The 17,512-nt window shown below is 34.2% G+C and overlaps 1 protein-coding gene across 1 annotated transcript in view; it reads right to left on the bottom strand.

Annotated features, from left to right (window-relative positions):
* Positions 1–230: 230 nt before the first annotated feature.
* BCHE (butyrylcholinesterase) overlaps positions 231–17,512 on the bottom strand; it is an 83,803-nt gene continuing 66,521 nt past the window's right edge. The window contains 2 exon segments of the mRNA XM_066346932.1: positions 231–503; positions 14,856–15,022. Of these exon segments, the coding sequence (XP_066203029.1) occupies positions 379–503; positions 14,856–15,022 (292 nt within the window). The 3' untranslated portion in view covers positions 231–378.

The following is a 17,512-nucleotide window of genomic DNA, read 5'->3' as shown; positions in this document are numbered from 1 at the left end:
ATTGTATCCAGTATTTCAAGACCTAATTTTAAAAATATTCTTGTATGAGTGATAATGAAAATAAGTGTATAACTAAAAACAGAATATGGATTTTTAAAAAAATAAATACTGAAGTTATTTAGGAAAGAAGAATTTTGAAGCTGCAAATCATTTTAATATGCATACTGATCATACATAATTGTCATACTTTATATTGTAAAATTTAGTTAAACATATTCTAGCCATTTGGGTTTTGTAATGCTAAATGATAGATGTGAGAAATCAATATTATCCTTTTGGCTACATAGTAGTTTTCTTGCTAGGTGTGTGAGAGAGCTACCGATATTTTTGCCTTGATTTACACAAAAGTGAACACCGTATAAAGGGTAAATTTATTAATTAGAGATGAGCACAGCTTTCTTTCTTGCTAGTGTAATCGTTAAATTGATTTTTCCAGTCCATCATATAATTGTTCCAGCAAGGAAGTCCTGCTTTCCATTCTTGTTCTGCTTTATCAATATTTCCTGTAAAACATGAAATAAATTGAATCAATCTAAATGTATACTTCTGTTTACATTAATTGAAAAATATTTTTGATACAGATGTCATTTTTTCCAAGTGCACTGAGCAGTAATTTTATTCTTCCTTATTTATCAGCATTTTTTACTACATGAGTACTTTTAATAAGTTTTTATACACTTTATAAAAGTGCTAATAATCTATTCCTATAAAATTATATAAAATATAAAAATGTGTTATATAAAATGCAAAAATAAGTGTATGTATTATATGTCAAATTATATTATATATATTCATTTTCATTTCTGAAAAGATAGATGATATTCTCTTTCCTTGATTCCCCTACTCATTATAAAATTTTATTTAAAAAATCTTACTTGCATATATATAAATATATTTCAGAGTATTACTTCAGATAAAAGTGTTTATATCACAATATTTGTTTGCATACAGGTATCAGAATTTGGCATATTATATAGATTTTACACTCATATCAATTTTTTTTTAATTCCAAACAATATCTAGTCATTGAAAGTTGTTTATTAAAATTACTATAGGGAAGCAGTTTATTAATTTCTTTTCAAGTTAGAAAGATGACTGACAATCTCTGTGTTGTTTATGTTAAAAATAATGTGAGGTAATAAACCAAAGAGTTGTCTATGTGATACAAGAACTTTGAAATCTTATTTAAAAGTGTATTACATTAAAAGAATAAAGTTTGTGAACAACAGAAACTCTTAAATTACAAACTTTTAAAATAATATATTCAGGAGATGACGTCAGAGTAATGGCGGGGTAGAAAGTGATACCGATAAATCTCCCCCAAAACTCAACAAGATCTTCAACCAGAAACAGAAAAACCTTGGAGCCTCCAGATGTTTCGCAATACACCTGAAGGTATGGTCAAGCAAAAATTGGCTAAATATATAACCAAACCCCAAAGGAAGCAGGGAGTAAGAAATGCTCCGCCTTCCTCACTAACCTAAACAGGGCGGCTTTCTCTGGGAACTGTGAATATAGAAACTGAGGCGGGCAAAGGGGGTGAAGAGATCCAGGCCGCGGCACAAATGGCCGAACCAGGCTGTGACACGGAGATCCAAGCCGAGGAAAAACTGTTCCTGTGGCAACCCGGGCAATACAAGCTAACACTCGCGTCAAACCCAGACAAAGAAAGACAAGCGGGGCAGCCATTTTACCCGATCTCCTGGTCAGCGTGCACAGATAGTGGGCGAGAGATTTCTTCCAAAGCCCCGGGAGTGGGTGCCCGTGTTACCCCACAGAGAGGCAGAGTCAGAGGCCTTTGTGTGGGCCGAAAGCGGAATCTCTGGGCAGCCCCAGCGCCCTGGGAAAGCCGCGCAAGGGAGGGAGCGAGAACTAATTCCAACAGTTGAAGTTTTCCATGCTCGCGGGGGTTTCACTCAGAGGGAAACGCGGCCGGCCTAATATCCTGGTCTGCGTGCGCAGATAGCGAGAGATTCCTCTGAGTGCCTCGGCAGTGCGCGCCCGTGTTATTGCACAGAGGGGCAGAGTCAGGGGCCTTTGTGTGGGCCAAAGTGAAATCTCGGGCCGCCCCAGCACCTTGCAAAAGCCGCGCATGGAACTTTTCCATGCAGTTGGGGGTTTCACACAGAGCATGAGACTGCCGGCCGGATATCCTGGTCTGCGTGTACAAATAGTGAGCGAGAGTTTCCTCCAAGCGCCCCGGAAGTGGGCGCCTGCCTGTGTTACCGGAAAAAGTGACAGAGCCAGAGGTCTTTGAGTGGGTGGAACCCCGCCTGATTATGCTAGCAGCTCTGACTGACTGAGCCTTACCCAGAGCCCTGTGCTGAGTGGAAATAGAGTGGGGAGTTGCCAGCTCTTTGAGCCTCTTACTATCCAGGCAGAGGCAGCAGCAACTCCACAGCTGGATTATCAGGCTACTAATTGAGGAAGGAAAGACTAGGAGAAAGGCTCCAGGAACACAGACTCTCTCATTGTCGGAGCCTATAAATGCTAATGAGCCTCGACTTCCAACGAGACTAAAGCACAATACATGACATCGCCATAGAGACTTATCAACTGCAAACCTCTACCTGAGCATGCCAAAGGGGCAGAATGCGGGGTACAGAGTCATCAACCAGGAAGAGGGAGAGAAAAGAAAAAGCAAGAAGATAACCTCTCGTTTCTCTTACCTTCATTCTTGATATTTTTTTTTCCTCCTCCAATTTGGCCGATTAACTCTCTGCCAGTCTTACTCTCTCCTCTCCTTGAACTACACTACCCATAAGTGTTAAAGCTCCCATTATCTTTTTTTTCCTCTTCCTTTCTCTCTATGAGGGTTGCACTCCAAAACCCTTAACTCTCTCTCTCTCTCTCTCTCTCGTCTTTTTTCATTTTTCTTCTTTTAGTGCTTCCCTCTTTTTCTCTCTCTCACTCTCTTTCTTTTCTACCTCTATATTAGTTTCTTCCTTTCTCCTTTACATCTCCTCTCATTCAAAACTTAACAAACAAATTATCTTATCTGGGACTCAAACTTATGTTTGTGGCATTTTGGGGGGTTTTCACTTCACCATTTTAACTCACTAACAGTGCTACCATCCCTGGCTCTCCATTTTATCTAGTTCTTGTTCCACTAAATACAATAGTAATTTTTAATTTGTCCCCCCCCCATTTAATTTGTTCCCTCTTATTCCTCTCATCATAACTCTTAGTCAACCAACACCTAAAAGCAAATCATTTTATTCTTACCCAAATTTTTTCCTTATTTGCTTTTTGTGGGTCCATACACCCTTCTTTTTTCTTTCTTTCTTTTTTTTTATTTTTTATTTATTTATTTTTTTGCCCCTTTATTACTTTACCCCAATTCCGGTACTCCATTACAGGCATTGCTTGTTATAATTCACAGTTCACGACAAGATTTTCTCAAGAAAGAGGAGAGGAGAGGAAAAAAAAGGGGGGCGAATAATTTCCTTTTTTTAAAATTTTTATTCTATTTTATTTTTCTTTATTTCATTATTAATTTAAAAAAAACGCTTTTTGATTTTTGATTTTTTCAACTTTTTATTCTTTATTAAATCTCATTAATACTATCAACAAAACCACCCTCAGATGCCATTAAGGAAGAGAAAATCAAATATCATGGATACAAAAGAAAGAGAGGTAACAGCTAGATGAGGAAAAATCTATGGAGAAAAAGTTTAATATATTGGAAACCTTGGAGCTAAATGACAGAGAATTCACAATAGAAATCCTAAAAATCCTCCAACATATACAAGAAAACACAGAAAGGCAATTTAGGGAGCTCAGAAAACAACTCAATGAACACAAAGAATATATTTCCAAGGAAAATGAAACTATAAAAACAAATCAAACACAGACGAAAAACTCAATTCACGAGCTGAAAAACGAGGTAACAACCTTAGCTAACAGAACAGGTCAGATAGAAGAGAGGATTAGTGAAATAGAAGACAAGCAAATTGAGGCACAACAGAGAGAAGAAGAAAGAGACTCAAAAATTAAAAAAAATGAGATAGTCCTACAAGAATTATCTGACTCCATCAAAAAGAATAACATAAGAATAATAGGTATATCAGAGGGAGAAGAGAGAGAAAATGGAATGCAGAACATACTGAAACAAAGAATAGATGAGAACTTCCCAAGCCTGTGGAAAGAACTAAAGCCTCAAGTTCAAGAAGCAAACAGAACTCTGAGTTTTCTTAACCCCAACAAACCTACTCCAAGGCATATCATAATGAAATTGGCACAAACCAACAGTAAAGAAAAAATTCTCAAGGCAGCCAGGGAAAAGAGAATATACAACATATAAAGGAAGGCCCATTAGATAATCATCAGATTTCTCAGCAGAAACTCTACAAGCTAGAAGAGAGTGGAACCCAATATTTAAAGTCCTGAAATAGAGGAACTCTCAGCCACAAATACTATACCCATCAAAGCTATCCTTCAAATATGAAGGAGAAATAAAAACATTCACAGATACAGAAAAGATGAGGAAATTTATCATCACAAAACCCCCACTCCAGGAATTACTAAAGGGGGTTCTCCAATCAGATACAAAGAATAAAAACAAAGCCACAAGTAAAAGCTCCAAGAAGAACACAATAAAACCAAATTTAAACTGTGACATCAACAAAAAGAAAGGGGGGGGAGAAGATGGAGATTAACAGTAGCAAAGGACAATGGAGTGCAAAAGTACTCACAAAATAGTTCGCTACAATGAAGAGGGTAGGAACCCTTTTCATTATTTAAAGGTAACCACAATTCAAAAAACCACCACAGAAACACATGAGATAAAAATGATAGCAACAGAGGAAAGATGTATGGAATACAACCAAATAAAAACAAAAGATAGAAAAACGAAAGAGAAGGATCAAACAAGACACAAAACTAATAGAAAGCAAGATATAAAATGGCAATAGGGAACTCACAAGTGTCAATAATTACACTAAATGTAAACGGATTAAACTCACCAATAAAAAGGCACAGAGTAGCAGAATGGATTAAAAAAGAAAATCCAACTGTATGCTGCCTACAGGAAACTCATCTAAGTAACAAGGATAAAAACAAATTCAAAGTGAAAGGCTGGAAAACAATACTCCAAGCAAATAACATCCAAAAAAAAGCAGGCATAGCAATACTCATATCTGATAATGCTGACTACAAGACAACAAAATACTCAGAGACAGAAATGGCCATTTCATAATGGCTAAGGGGACACTGAATCAAGAAGACATAACAATTCTTAATATATATGCACCAAACCAAGGACCACCAAAATATATAAGACAGCTACTTATTGACCTTAAAACAAAAACTGACAAAAACACAATACTTGGAGACCTCAGTACACCGCTGACGGCTCTAGATCGGTCATCCAAACAGAGAATCAACAAAGACATAGTGGCCTTAAACAAAACACTAGAGCATCTGGATATGATAGACATATACAGGACATTTCATCCCAAAGTGACTGAGTATACATTTTTCTCCAGTGTACATGGATCATTCTCAAGAATTGACCATATGTTGGGCCACAAAAACAACATCAGAAAATTCAGAAAAATTGAAGTTGTACCAAGCATATATTCTGATCATAAAGCCTTGAAACTAGAATTCAACTGCAAAAAGAGAGGAAAAAAATCCCACAAAAATGTGGAAACTAAACAACATACTTTTAAAAAAATGAATGGGTCAAAGAAGAAATAAGTTCAGAGATCAAAAGATATATACAGACTAATGAAAATGACAATACGACATATCAGAATCTATGGGATGCGGCAAAAGCAGTGATAAAAGGGAAGTTCATATCACTTCAGGCATATATGAACAAACAAGAGAGAGCCCAAGTGAACCACTTAACTTCACACCTTAAGGAACTAGAAAAAGAAGAACAAAGACAACCCAAAATCAGCTGAAGAAAGGAGATAATAAAAATTAGAGCAGAAATAAATAAATTAGAGAACAGAAAAAGTATAGATAAAATTAATAGAACAAAGAGCTGGTTCTTTGAAAAGATCAACAAAATTGTCAAACCCTTGGCAAGACTTACCAAGTAAAAAAATGAAAGAACTCATATAAACAAAATCCAAAATAAAAGAGGAGAAATCACCATGGACACTGTAGATATAGAAGAATTATTGTAGAATACTATGAAAAACTTTATGCCACTAAATTCAACAACCTAGAAGAAATGGATAAATTCCTAGAACAATACAACCTTTCTAGACTGAGTCAAAAAGAAGCAGAAAGCCTAAACAGACCTATTAGTAGAGAAGAAATAGAAAAAACCATTAAAAACCTCCCCAAAAATAAAAGTCCAGGCCCTGACGGCTATACCAGGGAATTTTATCAAACATTCAAAGAAGACTTGATTCCTATTCTACTCAGAGTCTTCCAAAAAATTGAAGAAGAAGCAATACTTCCAAACACATTTTATGAGGCCAACATAACCCTCATACCAAAACCAGGCAAGGATGGCACAAAAAAAGAAAACTACAGACCAATATCTCTAATGAATACAGATGCTAAAATACTAAACAAAATACTAGCAAATCGAAAACAACAACATATTAAAAAAATAATACATCATGATCAAGTGGGATTCATCCTAAAATCTCAAGGATGGTTTAACATACGTAAAACGGTTAACATAATACACCATATCAACAAAACAAAGAACAAAATCCACATGATCTTATCAATAGATGCAGAAATGGCTTTTGATAAAATACAACACAATTTCATGTTTAAGACTCTCAACAAAATGGGTATAGAAGGAAAATATCTCAACATGATAAAGGCCATATATGATAAACCATCAGCTAATATCTTATTAAATGGCACTAAACTGAAGGCTTTCCCCCTTAAGTCAGGAACAAGACAAAGTTGTCCACTCTCTCCACTCTTATTTAATGTAGTACTAGAGGTTCTAGCCAGAGCAATCAGACAAGACAAAGAAATAAAAGGCATCCATATCGGAAAAGAAGAAGTAAAGGTATCACTTTTTGCAGATGATATGATCCTATACATCGAAAATCCCAAAGAATCCACAAAAAGACTACTAGAAACAATAAGCCAATACAGTAAGGTCGCAGGATACAAAATTAACATATAGAAGTCAATAGCCTTTCTATATGTCAACAATGAAACATTTGAGAACAAACTCAAAAGAATAATCCCCTTCACGATTGCAACAAAAATTAAAATACTTCGGAATAAACATAACAAAGAATGTAAAGGACTTATATAATGAAAACTATAAACCATTGTTAAGGGAAATCGAAAAAGATATAATGAGATGGAAGAATATTCCTTGTTCTTGGTTAGGACGAATAAATATAATCAAGATGGCCATATTGCCCAAAGCAATATACAAATTTAATGCACTTTCCATCAAAATTCCAATGACATTTCTTAAAGAAATGGAGCAAAAAATCATCAGATTTATATGGAAGTATAAAGAACCCTGAATAGCCAAAGCAATCCTAAAGAAAAAGAATGAAACTGGGGGCATTACAATACCTGACTTCAAACTATATTATAGGGCCACGACATTCAAAACAGCATGGTTTTGGCAGAAAAATAGACACTCAGACCAATGGAACAGAATAGAAATCCAGAAATAAAACCACATATATATAGTCAAATAATTTTTGATAAAGGGGCCAACAACACACAATGGAAAAAAGAAAGCCTCTTCAATAAATGGTGCTGAGAAAACTGGGAAGCCACATGCAAAAGAATGAAACTGGACTACAGTTTGTCCCCCTGTACTAAAATTAACTCAAAATGGATCAAAGATCTAAACATAAGACCTGAAACAATTAAGTACATAGAAGAAGACATAGGTACTCAACTCATGGACCTGGGTTTTAAAGAGCATTTTATGAATTTGACTCCACAGGCAAGAGAAGTGAAGGCAAAAATTAATGAATGGGACTACATCAGACTAAGAAGTTTTTGCTCAGCAAGAGAAACTGATAACAAAATAAACAGAAAGCCAACTAAATGGGAAATGATATTTTCATACAACAGCTCATATAAGGGCCTAATATCCAAAATATACAAAAAACTCATAAAACTCAACAACAAACAAATAAAGAATCCAATAAAAAAATGGGAAGAGGATATGAACAGACACTTCTCCCAGGAAGAAATACAAATGGCCAACAGATATATGAAAAGATGCTCATCTTCTTTAGTTATTAGAGAAATGCAAATCAAAACTGCAATGAGATACCACCTCACACCTGTTCAATTAGCTATTATTAGCAAGACGGGTAATAGCAAATGTTGGAGAGGCTGTGGAGAAAAAGGAACCCTCATACACTGTTGGTGGGAATGTAAAGTAGTACAACCATTATGGAAGAAAGTATGGTGGTTCCTCAAAAAACTGAAAATAGAACTACCTTATGACCCAGCAATCCCTCTACTGGGTATATACCCCAAAAACTCAAAAACATTGATACGTAAAGACACATGCAGCCCCATGTTTATTGCAGCATTGTTCACAGTGGCCAGGACATGGAAACAACCAACAAGCCCGTCGATAGATGACTGGATAAAGAAGATGTGGCACATATACACTATGGAATACTACTCAGCCATAAGAAATGATGACATCGGATCATTTACAGCAAAATGGTGGGATCTTGATAACATGATACGAAGCAAAATAAGTAAATCAGAAAAAACCAGGAACTGCATTATTCCATACGTAGGTGGGACATAAAAGTGAAACTAAGAGACATTGATAAGAGTGTGGTGGTTACGGGGGGAGGGGGGAAAGGGAGAGGGAAAGGGGGAGGGGGAGGGGCACAAAGAAAACTAGATAGAAGGTGACAGAGGACAATCTGACTTTGGGTGATGGGTATGCAACATAATTGAATGACAAGATAACCTGGACTTGTTATCTTTGAATATATGTATCCTGATTTATTGATGTCGCCCCATTAAAAAAATAAAATTATTAAAAAAAAATAATATATTCATATTTCTAATATAAATAGACATAATAGGTCTAAAATTATTTAAATTATTGAAATTTATAAGTATTTTATATATTTATAGTTCTGCTACTTTTTAAAAACAGACTTTATTTATTGATTTTTAGAGAGAAAGGACAGGGTGAAGGAAGGGAGAAACATCAACTCGTAGTTGCTTCACTTTAGTTATTCATTGATTTTTTTTCTTGTACTTGCCTTGACCAAGCAAGCCCTGGTATTGAACCAGTGACCTCAGCATTCCAGGTCGACGCTCTATTCACTGAACCACCAGAGATCAGGCAGTACAATTACTTTTTAAACTTTTAGGATACTAGTTATTGACTTAAAAGCAAAATTTTAAGTTATTTTTATCTTTCTAAAAATAAGGACTTAGAATTTTTAAAATATAATGTTTTTATTCAAGATTTTTACAAATTAATTGTAACTTTGAAAGATAGTAACTTAGAGAAGACAGTTTATGTGATTTCATGTTATGTTATAATATATTGGAAAAGTGTCTTCCTCTTGTTCATATTAATAATAATGGAGCACATTCAGTGATTCATTTTTATATGAAAATCAAAATATTTAAAACATTTATATTATCATCAAAATATTCTCTGTAATATACTATGTTTGAAATGTTTATAATGCTTGGAAAATGGGCAAATATTTCAAAATTTATCAAAAATGTCCTGTTTTTTATGTAAAAATGACTTTTAAGAATTAATGACTCCAATCACTTTGTGAAGAATGAAACTTTTTAAAGAGTAAAAAAATAGATGTGGAAGAAAGTTATTAAATATCAGAACTAATTATCTACTCATGCTATTTTTATAACTAATATGTTATAAATATTACATGAAATAAAGACTCTAAAGTTCATAAAAATCAAAATTTTTGATACAATAAATTGTCATTTAACACATACCTGAATTTTAATACTTACAGAAAATATTTTAGATATATTTTTTCTTGTTGTTTACATAATATCAAATCTTTTGATTCATATATATGCAGGTTTATTTTCTTATATGTCATTACATAAACCTGACTACACTTTTCACTTAGAAGTACTGAATATTAAGACAAAATAGCCTGACCTGTGGTGGTGCAGTGGATAAAGCGTCAACCTGGAAATGCTGAGGTCGCCGGTTCAAAACCCTGGGCTTGCCTGGTCAAGGCACATGTGGGAGTTGATGCTTCCTGCTCCTCCCCCCTTCTCTCTCTCTCCTCTCTCTCTCTCTCTCCCTCTCTCTCTCCTTTCTAAAATGAATAAATAAAATTAAAAAAAAAGACAAAATATAAAACATTTAATTATTTTCTAACAGAATCCAGAGAAACCGAAAACACCATAATAAAAAGATAATAAAAATTTCAGTCCCAAGATATAAATAAAAACCAAAATTTGAAGATTTTCTTCCCTTTCTTTTTCCAAAAACAGTAATGCTACTTAAGCGTCTGTAGATTTACCATCTATGAGATATATAGATAACAAGGTACTACAGTGTGAAATAAAGAAAAGAATGTCAGTATACAGGCTTTGTAATGACATGGGTTAAAATTCCAGTTTGATCCCTTATGATATTAGTGACAGAAAAAGTTTATAACTTTTCAAATTAGCTTTTACTATAAATGATAGTAATTCCTATTTTACAGTGTCACTGTGAATAATAAATAAGGTGGTATGTGCATTATAAAATCAAGCTCTATTGGGAGCTCCACTAATGAATATACTGCCCTTGTCACAAAAATTTATTCCTAAATTTACCCTTTTTTTTTTTTTTTTTGTATTTTTCTGAAGTTGGAAAGGAGAGGCAGTCAGACAGACTCCCGCCTGCGCCCGACTGGGATCCACCCGGCATGTCCACCTGGGGCGTCACTCTGTTGCAACCAGAGCCATTCTAGCGCCTGAGGCAGAGGCCATGGAACCGTCCTCAGCATCTGGACCAACTTTGCTCCAATGGAGCCTCGGCTGTAGGAGGGGAAGAGAGACACAGAGAGGAAGGAGAGGGGGAGGGGTGGAGAAGCAGATGAGCACTTCTCCTGTGTGCCCTGGCCGGGAATCAAACCCCAGACTCCTGCATGCCAGGCCAACGCTCTACCACTGAGCCAACCAGCCAGGGCCCTAAATTTACTCTTTATTAAATTCATGTACAGCTAGATCAATACCAGTAGTTCATACACATATTCACACAATTTTTTTTCAGGACTTTGTAATCTTTGCTTTGCCCACATTGTCTGACTTGGAAAAAAATAAAGGTCAGTCTTTCTTCCCTACAGAAAGCATAACAATAATAAAGCCATATTTTGTCTTGTCAATTAAGAAGAGTAATACTTTGAAGTTAAATATGTTTTACCAAGTCTGAGAAGTTAGGGAAAAACACAGAAAATTAAGTTAATCAAAAATTATTAATGGAGATCAAATTTGGAAAAGATATTAACTTGATATTGAATTATGCTTAACGTCATAATAAATATAACATATTTCATGTATGTTGAGATTTCATTAAAGAACATTTTCTGTTCTTCTTACTATTTGTTTTTTCACATTTGTCAACCAGTTATTAAAGTGAACAAGAAATGCATAATTCTTCATATAATGTATCAGAGCTTATTTGTTGTCTGGTTATAATTTTGAGTGTGTGATGAGATAGTAAGCTACAGACTTAGGTCAGGTTTTGTGAAAATTTCAGGTAATTTTAAAGTGAAACAGAAAGATAATGTGATTATATTTTGTTCTGCTTTTAAGGAATAGAAAACCCAGTATATGAAAAAAGCAAAATAATTTAATTTTTTCTCCAGTTTTCCACTCTCATTTTTGTTTTCCAATCTTGTTAAATGATTAGCAAATAGCATGTCAAAGTGCTGTTGGATTCTTCAAAGTGATCAATCCAAGTGAAATCTCAGTTCTTAAATTTATTCAAAGATCAAAGGAGGAAACACTGAATCTAATACTTGTTTTTATTTGGAAGATGTAAAGGTCAAATAATTTTTTTTCTTTTAAATAAATATATTCTTTGACTTTTAGTAAAAAAAATGGTATCTTATTGACATTGGCTGGGTCATTTTTCTACTTCCTTTTTTTTCTCTTTTAAATGATTCTGAAGTATTATATAGCTACATTCTCAGTAAACACTCTGAATTCGATAATATTTGAAACAAATATTATATATTTTATTTCTTTTAGGTTCATAAAATAACAGCATAAGCATTGCTAAATTATGGTTTGAAAGCTAAGGGCTGGCCTTGTCTGGCTTGCTCAGGGAAGAGAGGTGTTGGTCTGGCTTGCAGACATCCCAGTTTGATTCACAGAACACATGTGAAAGTGTTAACATTCATGTGTTTAAATAAATCTTAGGGATTATTTTATTTGAGAACATTTGTTGCTCACAAGTAAACTGTTTAAATGGTACTTATACAGCTTATTGGGATTCCATCTTGAATGAGGTAAGCATTACATTTGTCCTTTTAAGGAATACAGTTCATAGTCAGTCTTTGAAGTTTTCTTTGACTTATAGAGCTGTATTTTAAAAAATAATATTTTTATAAAAGCTTCTGCCAAATCCTCTGAATAAGTTCAATTTTCAAAACATCAAAAATAAAATGTTTAAAGTTTTGCAACTTGAAAAATATAGAGTATAAGAACATGTTTTAAATATTTGACTCCTTTGTTATTTATTATTTATAAAACCTAATATTAAATTAACTGTAAATTTTGTGTTATTAATAAGTACATTGTTGATATAAAATGTTTTTAGAGAAATTATTGGAGAAAAATAGTGCTAGAATATTAAATTATGTTTTTAACACACATGAACCTATCCTCAAAGCATCCAAGCATCCCCAGAGCATGGTACTAACCCAGAGCAGGTATAGTATTTCCACACAGTGTTGCTCAAACTAGAAAGTTGTCCATCACGGCACAAGAAGGAGCAGGAGCTAACCAACAATTTTAAAGTTTGTTTATTAAATCAGCTTTATGGCAGTTGAGTATTTAAAGATAGAGATTTTGATATACATCTTCAGATATTGCTGATACACTAATTTTATTTTATCAACAATAAATTGCAATAAACCATATGTGACTGAACTGGAACAGCTCAGTTTGGGATATAATAAATTAGCCATTTACAATCCCTCTAACCCCCTACTATTTTTCTGAAATTATAACTTTTTTATGTAAAATTATTTTAAGTAAATATTAAGAATGTGTAGTGTAAGCTATGTTAAATGATACCTCTTCTGGTCTCTTGGCAGATTAAACACATTACCTCCTTGTTATTCATGCCTGGAGGACACCAGGGCAGCACTGTATCTCTGTCAAGGGATGCAGAAACCAATCTCTGAGTATCTATTGTGTCACAGAACATTTAAAATATACAGAACACTGTTATTTTAGAAATACTTCCCAAACAGATGGAGTACATAATTATAATTTTGGTGATTAATGTCTGGTTTTCAAAAAGCATATTAAGCAATCAAATACAGTTCTGAGGTGCCCACGTTTGCCTGAAACTAACCCCTTTCTTCTCTAAATAAGAAGCTAATGACATCTACTGTATTAAAATATTTAATATATAGCCTGAAAATCAGAGTGTTATGATGATTAGAATGGTAAAGTGTAGAGGAACTGGCCTGCAATATGTCTAATGGTTGGAATTCAATTACTTTTATTTGAAAAATATAAGGAAGAAAATCAACTATAAGAGAAAAACGGGTTATAAACAGCTGGGCATTTTTTTGGGGGGGTATTTTTCTGAAGTTGGAAACAGGGAGGCAGTCAGACAGACTCCCGCATGTGCCAACCGGGATCCACCCTGCACGCCCACCAGGGGGCGATGCTCTGCCCATTCGGGGCATCGCTCTGTTGTGACCAGAGCCACTCTAGCGCCTGAGGTGGAGGCCACAGAGACATCCTCAGCGCCCGGGCAAACTTTGCTCCAATGGAACCTTTGCTGCGGGAGGGGAAGAGAGACAGAGAGGAAGGAGAGGGGGAGGGGTGGAGAAGCAGATGAGCACTTCTCCTGTGTGCCCTGGCCGGGAATCGAACCTGGGACATCTGCATGCCAGGCTGACGCTCTACCACTGAGCCAACCAGCCAGGGCCAACAGCTGGGCATTTTAAACCCAAGAACTGAACTGCATATGAATGTCATTTTTCTCATGAAAGATGTAATCACTCAAGTTGGATATTCAAGTTGATTTAAATAATTTTTTACTAATTGATTTTGAAATAAAATGATAATCTGAACCAATTTACCTAGTATTTACTTATATGTCTAGGTACTCAATTTCTAAAGATTAATTAACTAAATTAATATCTTTTTATTGTATTATGTAATATATATACATGTTCTTAGATAAATATCTCCAAGTCAAAATATTTAGAAATATTTGGATTGTGTTTGTGTTTTTAATTTAAATTTCAGAATATTTTCCACTTTAAAAACAAAGAGTTCCACTATTTATCAATAACTTGGTTTTACCTCTTTTTGACTAAAATTATATTTTGTTCTACTTTTAATTCTATAAATTATTTACTTTATATATTTATTTATTCATTGTCTTTTAATTAATTCCACAAAGATTGGCTGAAAGCAAGAAGTGATCTATTTTAGTTTCGCAACTTTTTTATGTTATTATACATTTTTTTATTTTAGTTTTCTTTATTTACAACTAAAGTATTGTTCATATAGTAAACCCTCCAAACATATCTAAACTTGCTGAAAGAAAGTTGTCAATATAATGAATTCATTGGAATCAAGTAATTAAAAAGTTACAGATTAATACCAACTCTGTGCTTGGATAGTCTAATTTGTTCACCTTTTTTCATAATCTACAACCAATTATTTAACCATATACTAAAAACACACACCTGTCATTTCCAAGACTTTTGGAAAAAGTAGTATCCAGAATCAACATTGTTGAGCATGTAGCTTAGTATATACTTTTGGTGATTCTGTATTCAAGGTTAAATATTTTTGTTCAGTGCTTTCGAAGACAGGCCATCTTGTACTACTATTCTGGATCCCATTTGGATTTCTAAAAAATTAAAGAAAGCCATTATGGCTCTACTGAAATCATTGCTAAATAAAAATATTGTTTTCAAATATCAACAGGAGATAATTTGTTTTTTTTTTTTTGTTTTGTGACAGAGACAGAGAGAGGAACAGAGAGAGGAACAGATAGAAACAGACAGACAGGAAGGGAGAGAGATGAGAAGCATCAATACTTTGTTGCAGCATCTTAGTTGTTCAGTTATTGCTTTCTCATATGTTCCTTGACCGGGGGCCTACAGCAGAGCAAGTTACCCCTGGCTTGAGCCAGTGATTTTGGGCTCAAGTTGGTGAGCTTTGCTCAAACCAGATGGGCCCATGCTCAAGCCAACGACCTCGGGGTTTCAAAGCTGGGTCCTCTGCATCCCAGTCTGACACTCTATCCACTGTGCCACCGCTTGGTCAGGCAACAAGAAATTTTTTAAAGTAAAACAAAAATGTGTATTTTTTTTGATGATGTCAAGCATAAATGAACTTGATTGAATATTTTCAGCACCTTGAAACACTGGTAAGTAAAATTGTAGAAAGTAAAATGTGAAGAACATTTACATGCATTTCTGCCTAATATACAAGGAGAAAAAAAAAACATTTATTTACTAAATAATACTCTTTTCTTTTGAACATGCTCAGAGGCTAGTGTTATTTGTGTTTCATCATTTTCTCTTATTCCAGGACAAAAACTTTCCACAATGAATATTAATCTTTCATCTATTTCATTCTATTTGTTATCCTTATTGCTTGAGTTTGGGACTGATTATACATCTCTTTATTATGTAATAACCTTGTTACTCTAAGAAACTGCCTTTAGTGCCAATTTTAAGTTGATCTTACCTTCTTGAAGATCTCTTCATTACTTAAAATCCTTTCATAACTCCCAACATGTTCAAATAAAGGTTATTAAACATGATGTTCAAATTTCTAAGCTGATTTTCAGATATTTTCTTTATAAGCCAACCATCAGAAATTAAGGATAGTTATTTCCTCCTTTGTTTTATTTCTTTGTCTTTGTCCTAGCTATTACTTCTGCTTCAAATCTTTTCATTTTATAACACGTATGTCTAAATCAATTCAGAACTTTCGTATTTTTTTTGTACTGATATTTGGTATATCTTTCATTGTGGTTTTTAAATAAATAACATTTGAATTGAATTTTTATAATTTTATAGTTTTGGGTTTATTTACACATTTGTAGTACTCAATAATACATTATTTCTTAGGTCACACAAATAGAAACTCAAATGATGAACATTGTGAAAGTGGCTCCAAGTAGAAAATCCATAGATATTGCTTTAATATATTTTTAAACTATAATTATTAGTTAGACATTTCTTGATGTTTTAAATATACAAAATAATATAGGAAACATGGTTTCCTTCAAATAATTTATAAACAAGAATACCTGTGAAAACAAAGAACCAACAATGCATGGAGGCCTAAACCAAATATAAACAAAGAGATACAAATCATCAGAAGAGGGTAAAATTATTACGTTTGAAAGAAAATTACCTGTAGTAATGAAACTGGCTAAAATGTACAGAGGAAATAAAAAATTGAACCAGAAAGAGAAGTTGGTAAAGCTAAAGAGACAAAACCAAATTAACATAGGTACAAATAATTAGTGTTCATCTTAGTTCAAATAACAATTAAAAAACTAGTTTTCGCCTGACCAGGTGGTGGCGCAATGGATAGAGTGTTGGACTGGGATGCAGAGGATCTGGGTTCAAGACCCCGAGATCGTCAGCTTGAGTGAGGGCTCATCTGGTTTGAGGAAAAGCCCACCAGCTTGAACCCAAGGTCGCTGGCTCCAGCAAGGGGTTACTCGGTCTGCTGAAAGCCTGCGGTCAAGGCACATATGAGAAAGCAATCAATGAACAACTAAGGTGTTGCAACGTGCAATGAAAAACTAATGATTGATGCTTCTCATCTCTCTCCATTCCTGTCTGTCTGTCCCTGTCTATCCCTCTCTCTGACTCACTCTCTGTCTCTGTAAAAAATAAATAAATAATTAAAAATTAAAAAAAAAAACTTTAAAAAAAATTAGTAAAAGAAAAATTGGAAAAAAAAAGATTAAAAAAAATGTTTAAAAAAAAACAAAAAACTACTTTTCTTGCCTGACCTGTGTTGGTGCAGTGGATAAAGCATTGACCTGGAAATGCTGAGGTCACCGGTTTGAAACCCTGGGCTTGCGTGGTCAAGGCACATAGGGAGTTGTTGCTTCCAGCTCCTCCCCTCTTCTCTGTCTCTCCTCTCTCTCTCTCTGTCTCTCCCTCTCCTCGCTAAAATGAATAAATAAATAAAAAAAGGAAAAAAAATGCAGTCTTAAAAAACAAACAAACTAGTTTTCTTTAATTTTATGATAAAGGAGATCCTTTTATAATTATAGCTATAGGATATTAGTGTTAACATATTAAGACCTAGCAGTCTAAAAAAATGGTTTAGATTTTTAACTTGTAACTATTTACTATTGTTGAAGGAG

Source organism: Saccopteryx leptura, chromosome 8, assembly GCF_036850995.1.
Source record: "Saccopteryx leptura isolate mSacLep1 chromosome 8, mSacLep1_pri_phased_curated, whole genome shotgun sequence".
Taxonomy (NCBI): Eukaryota; Metazoa; Chordata; class Mammalia; order Chiroptera; family Emballonuridae; genus Saccopteryx; species Saccopteryx leptura.
This window is presented reverse-complemented; position numbering and strand designations above follow the sequence as displayed.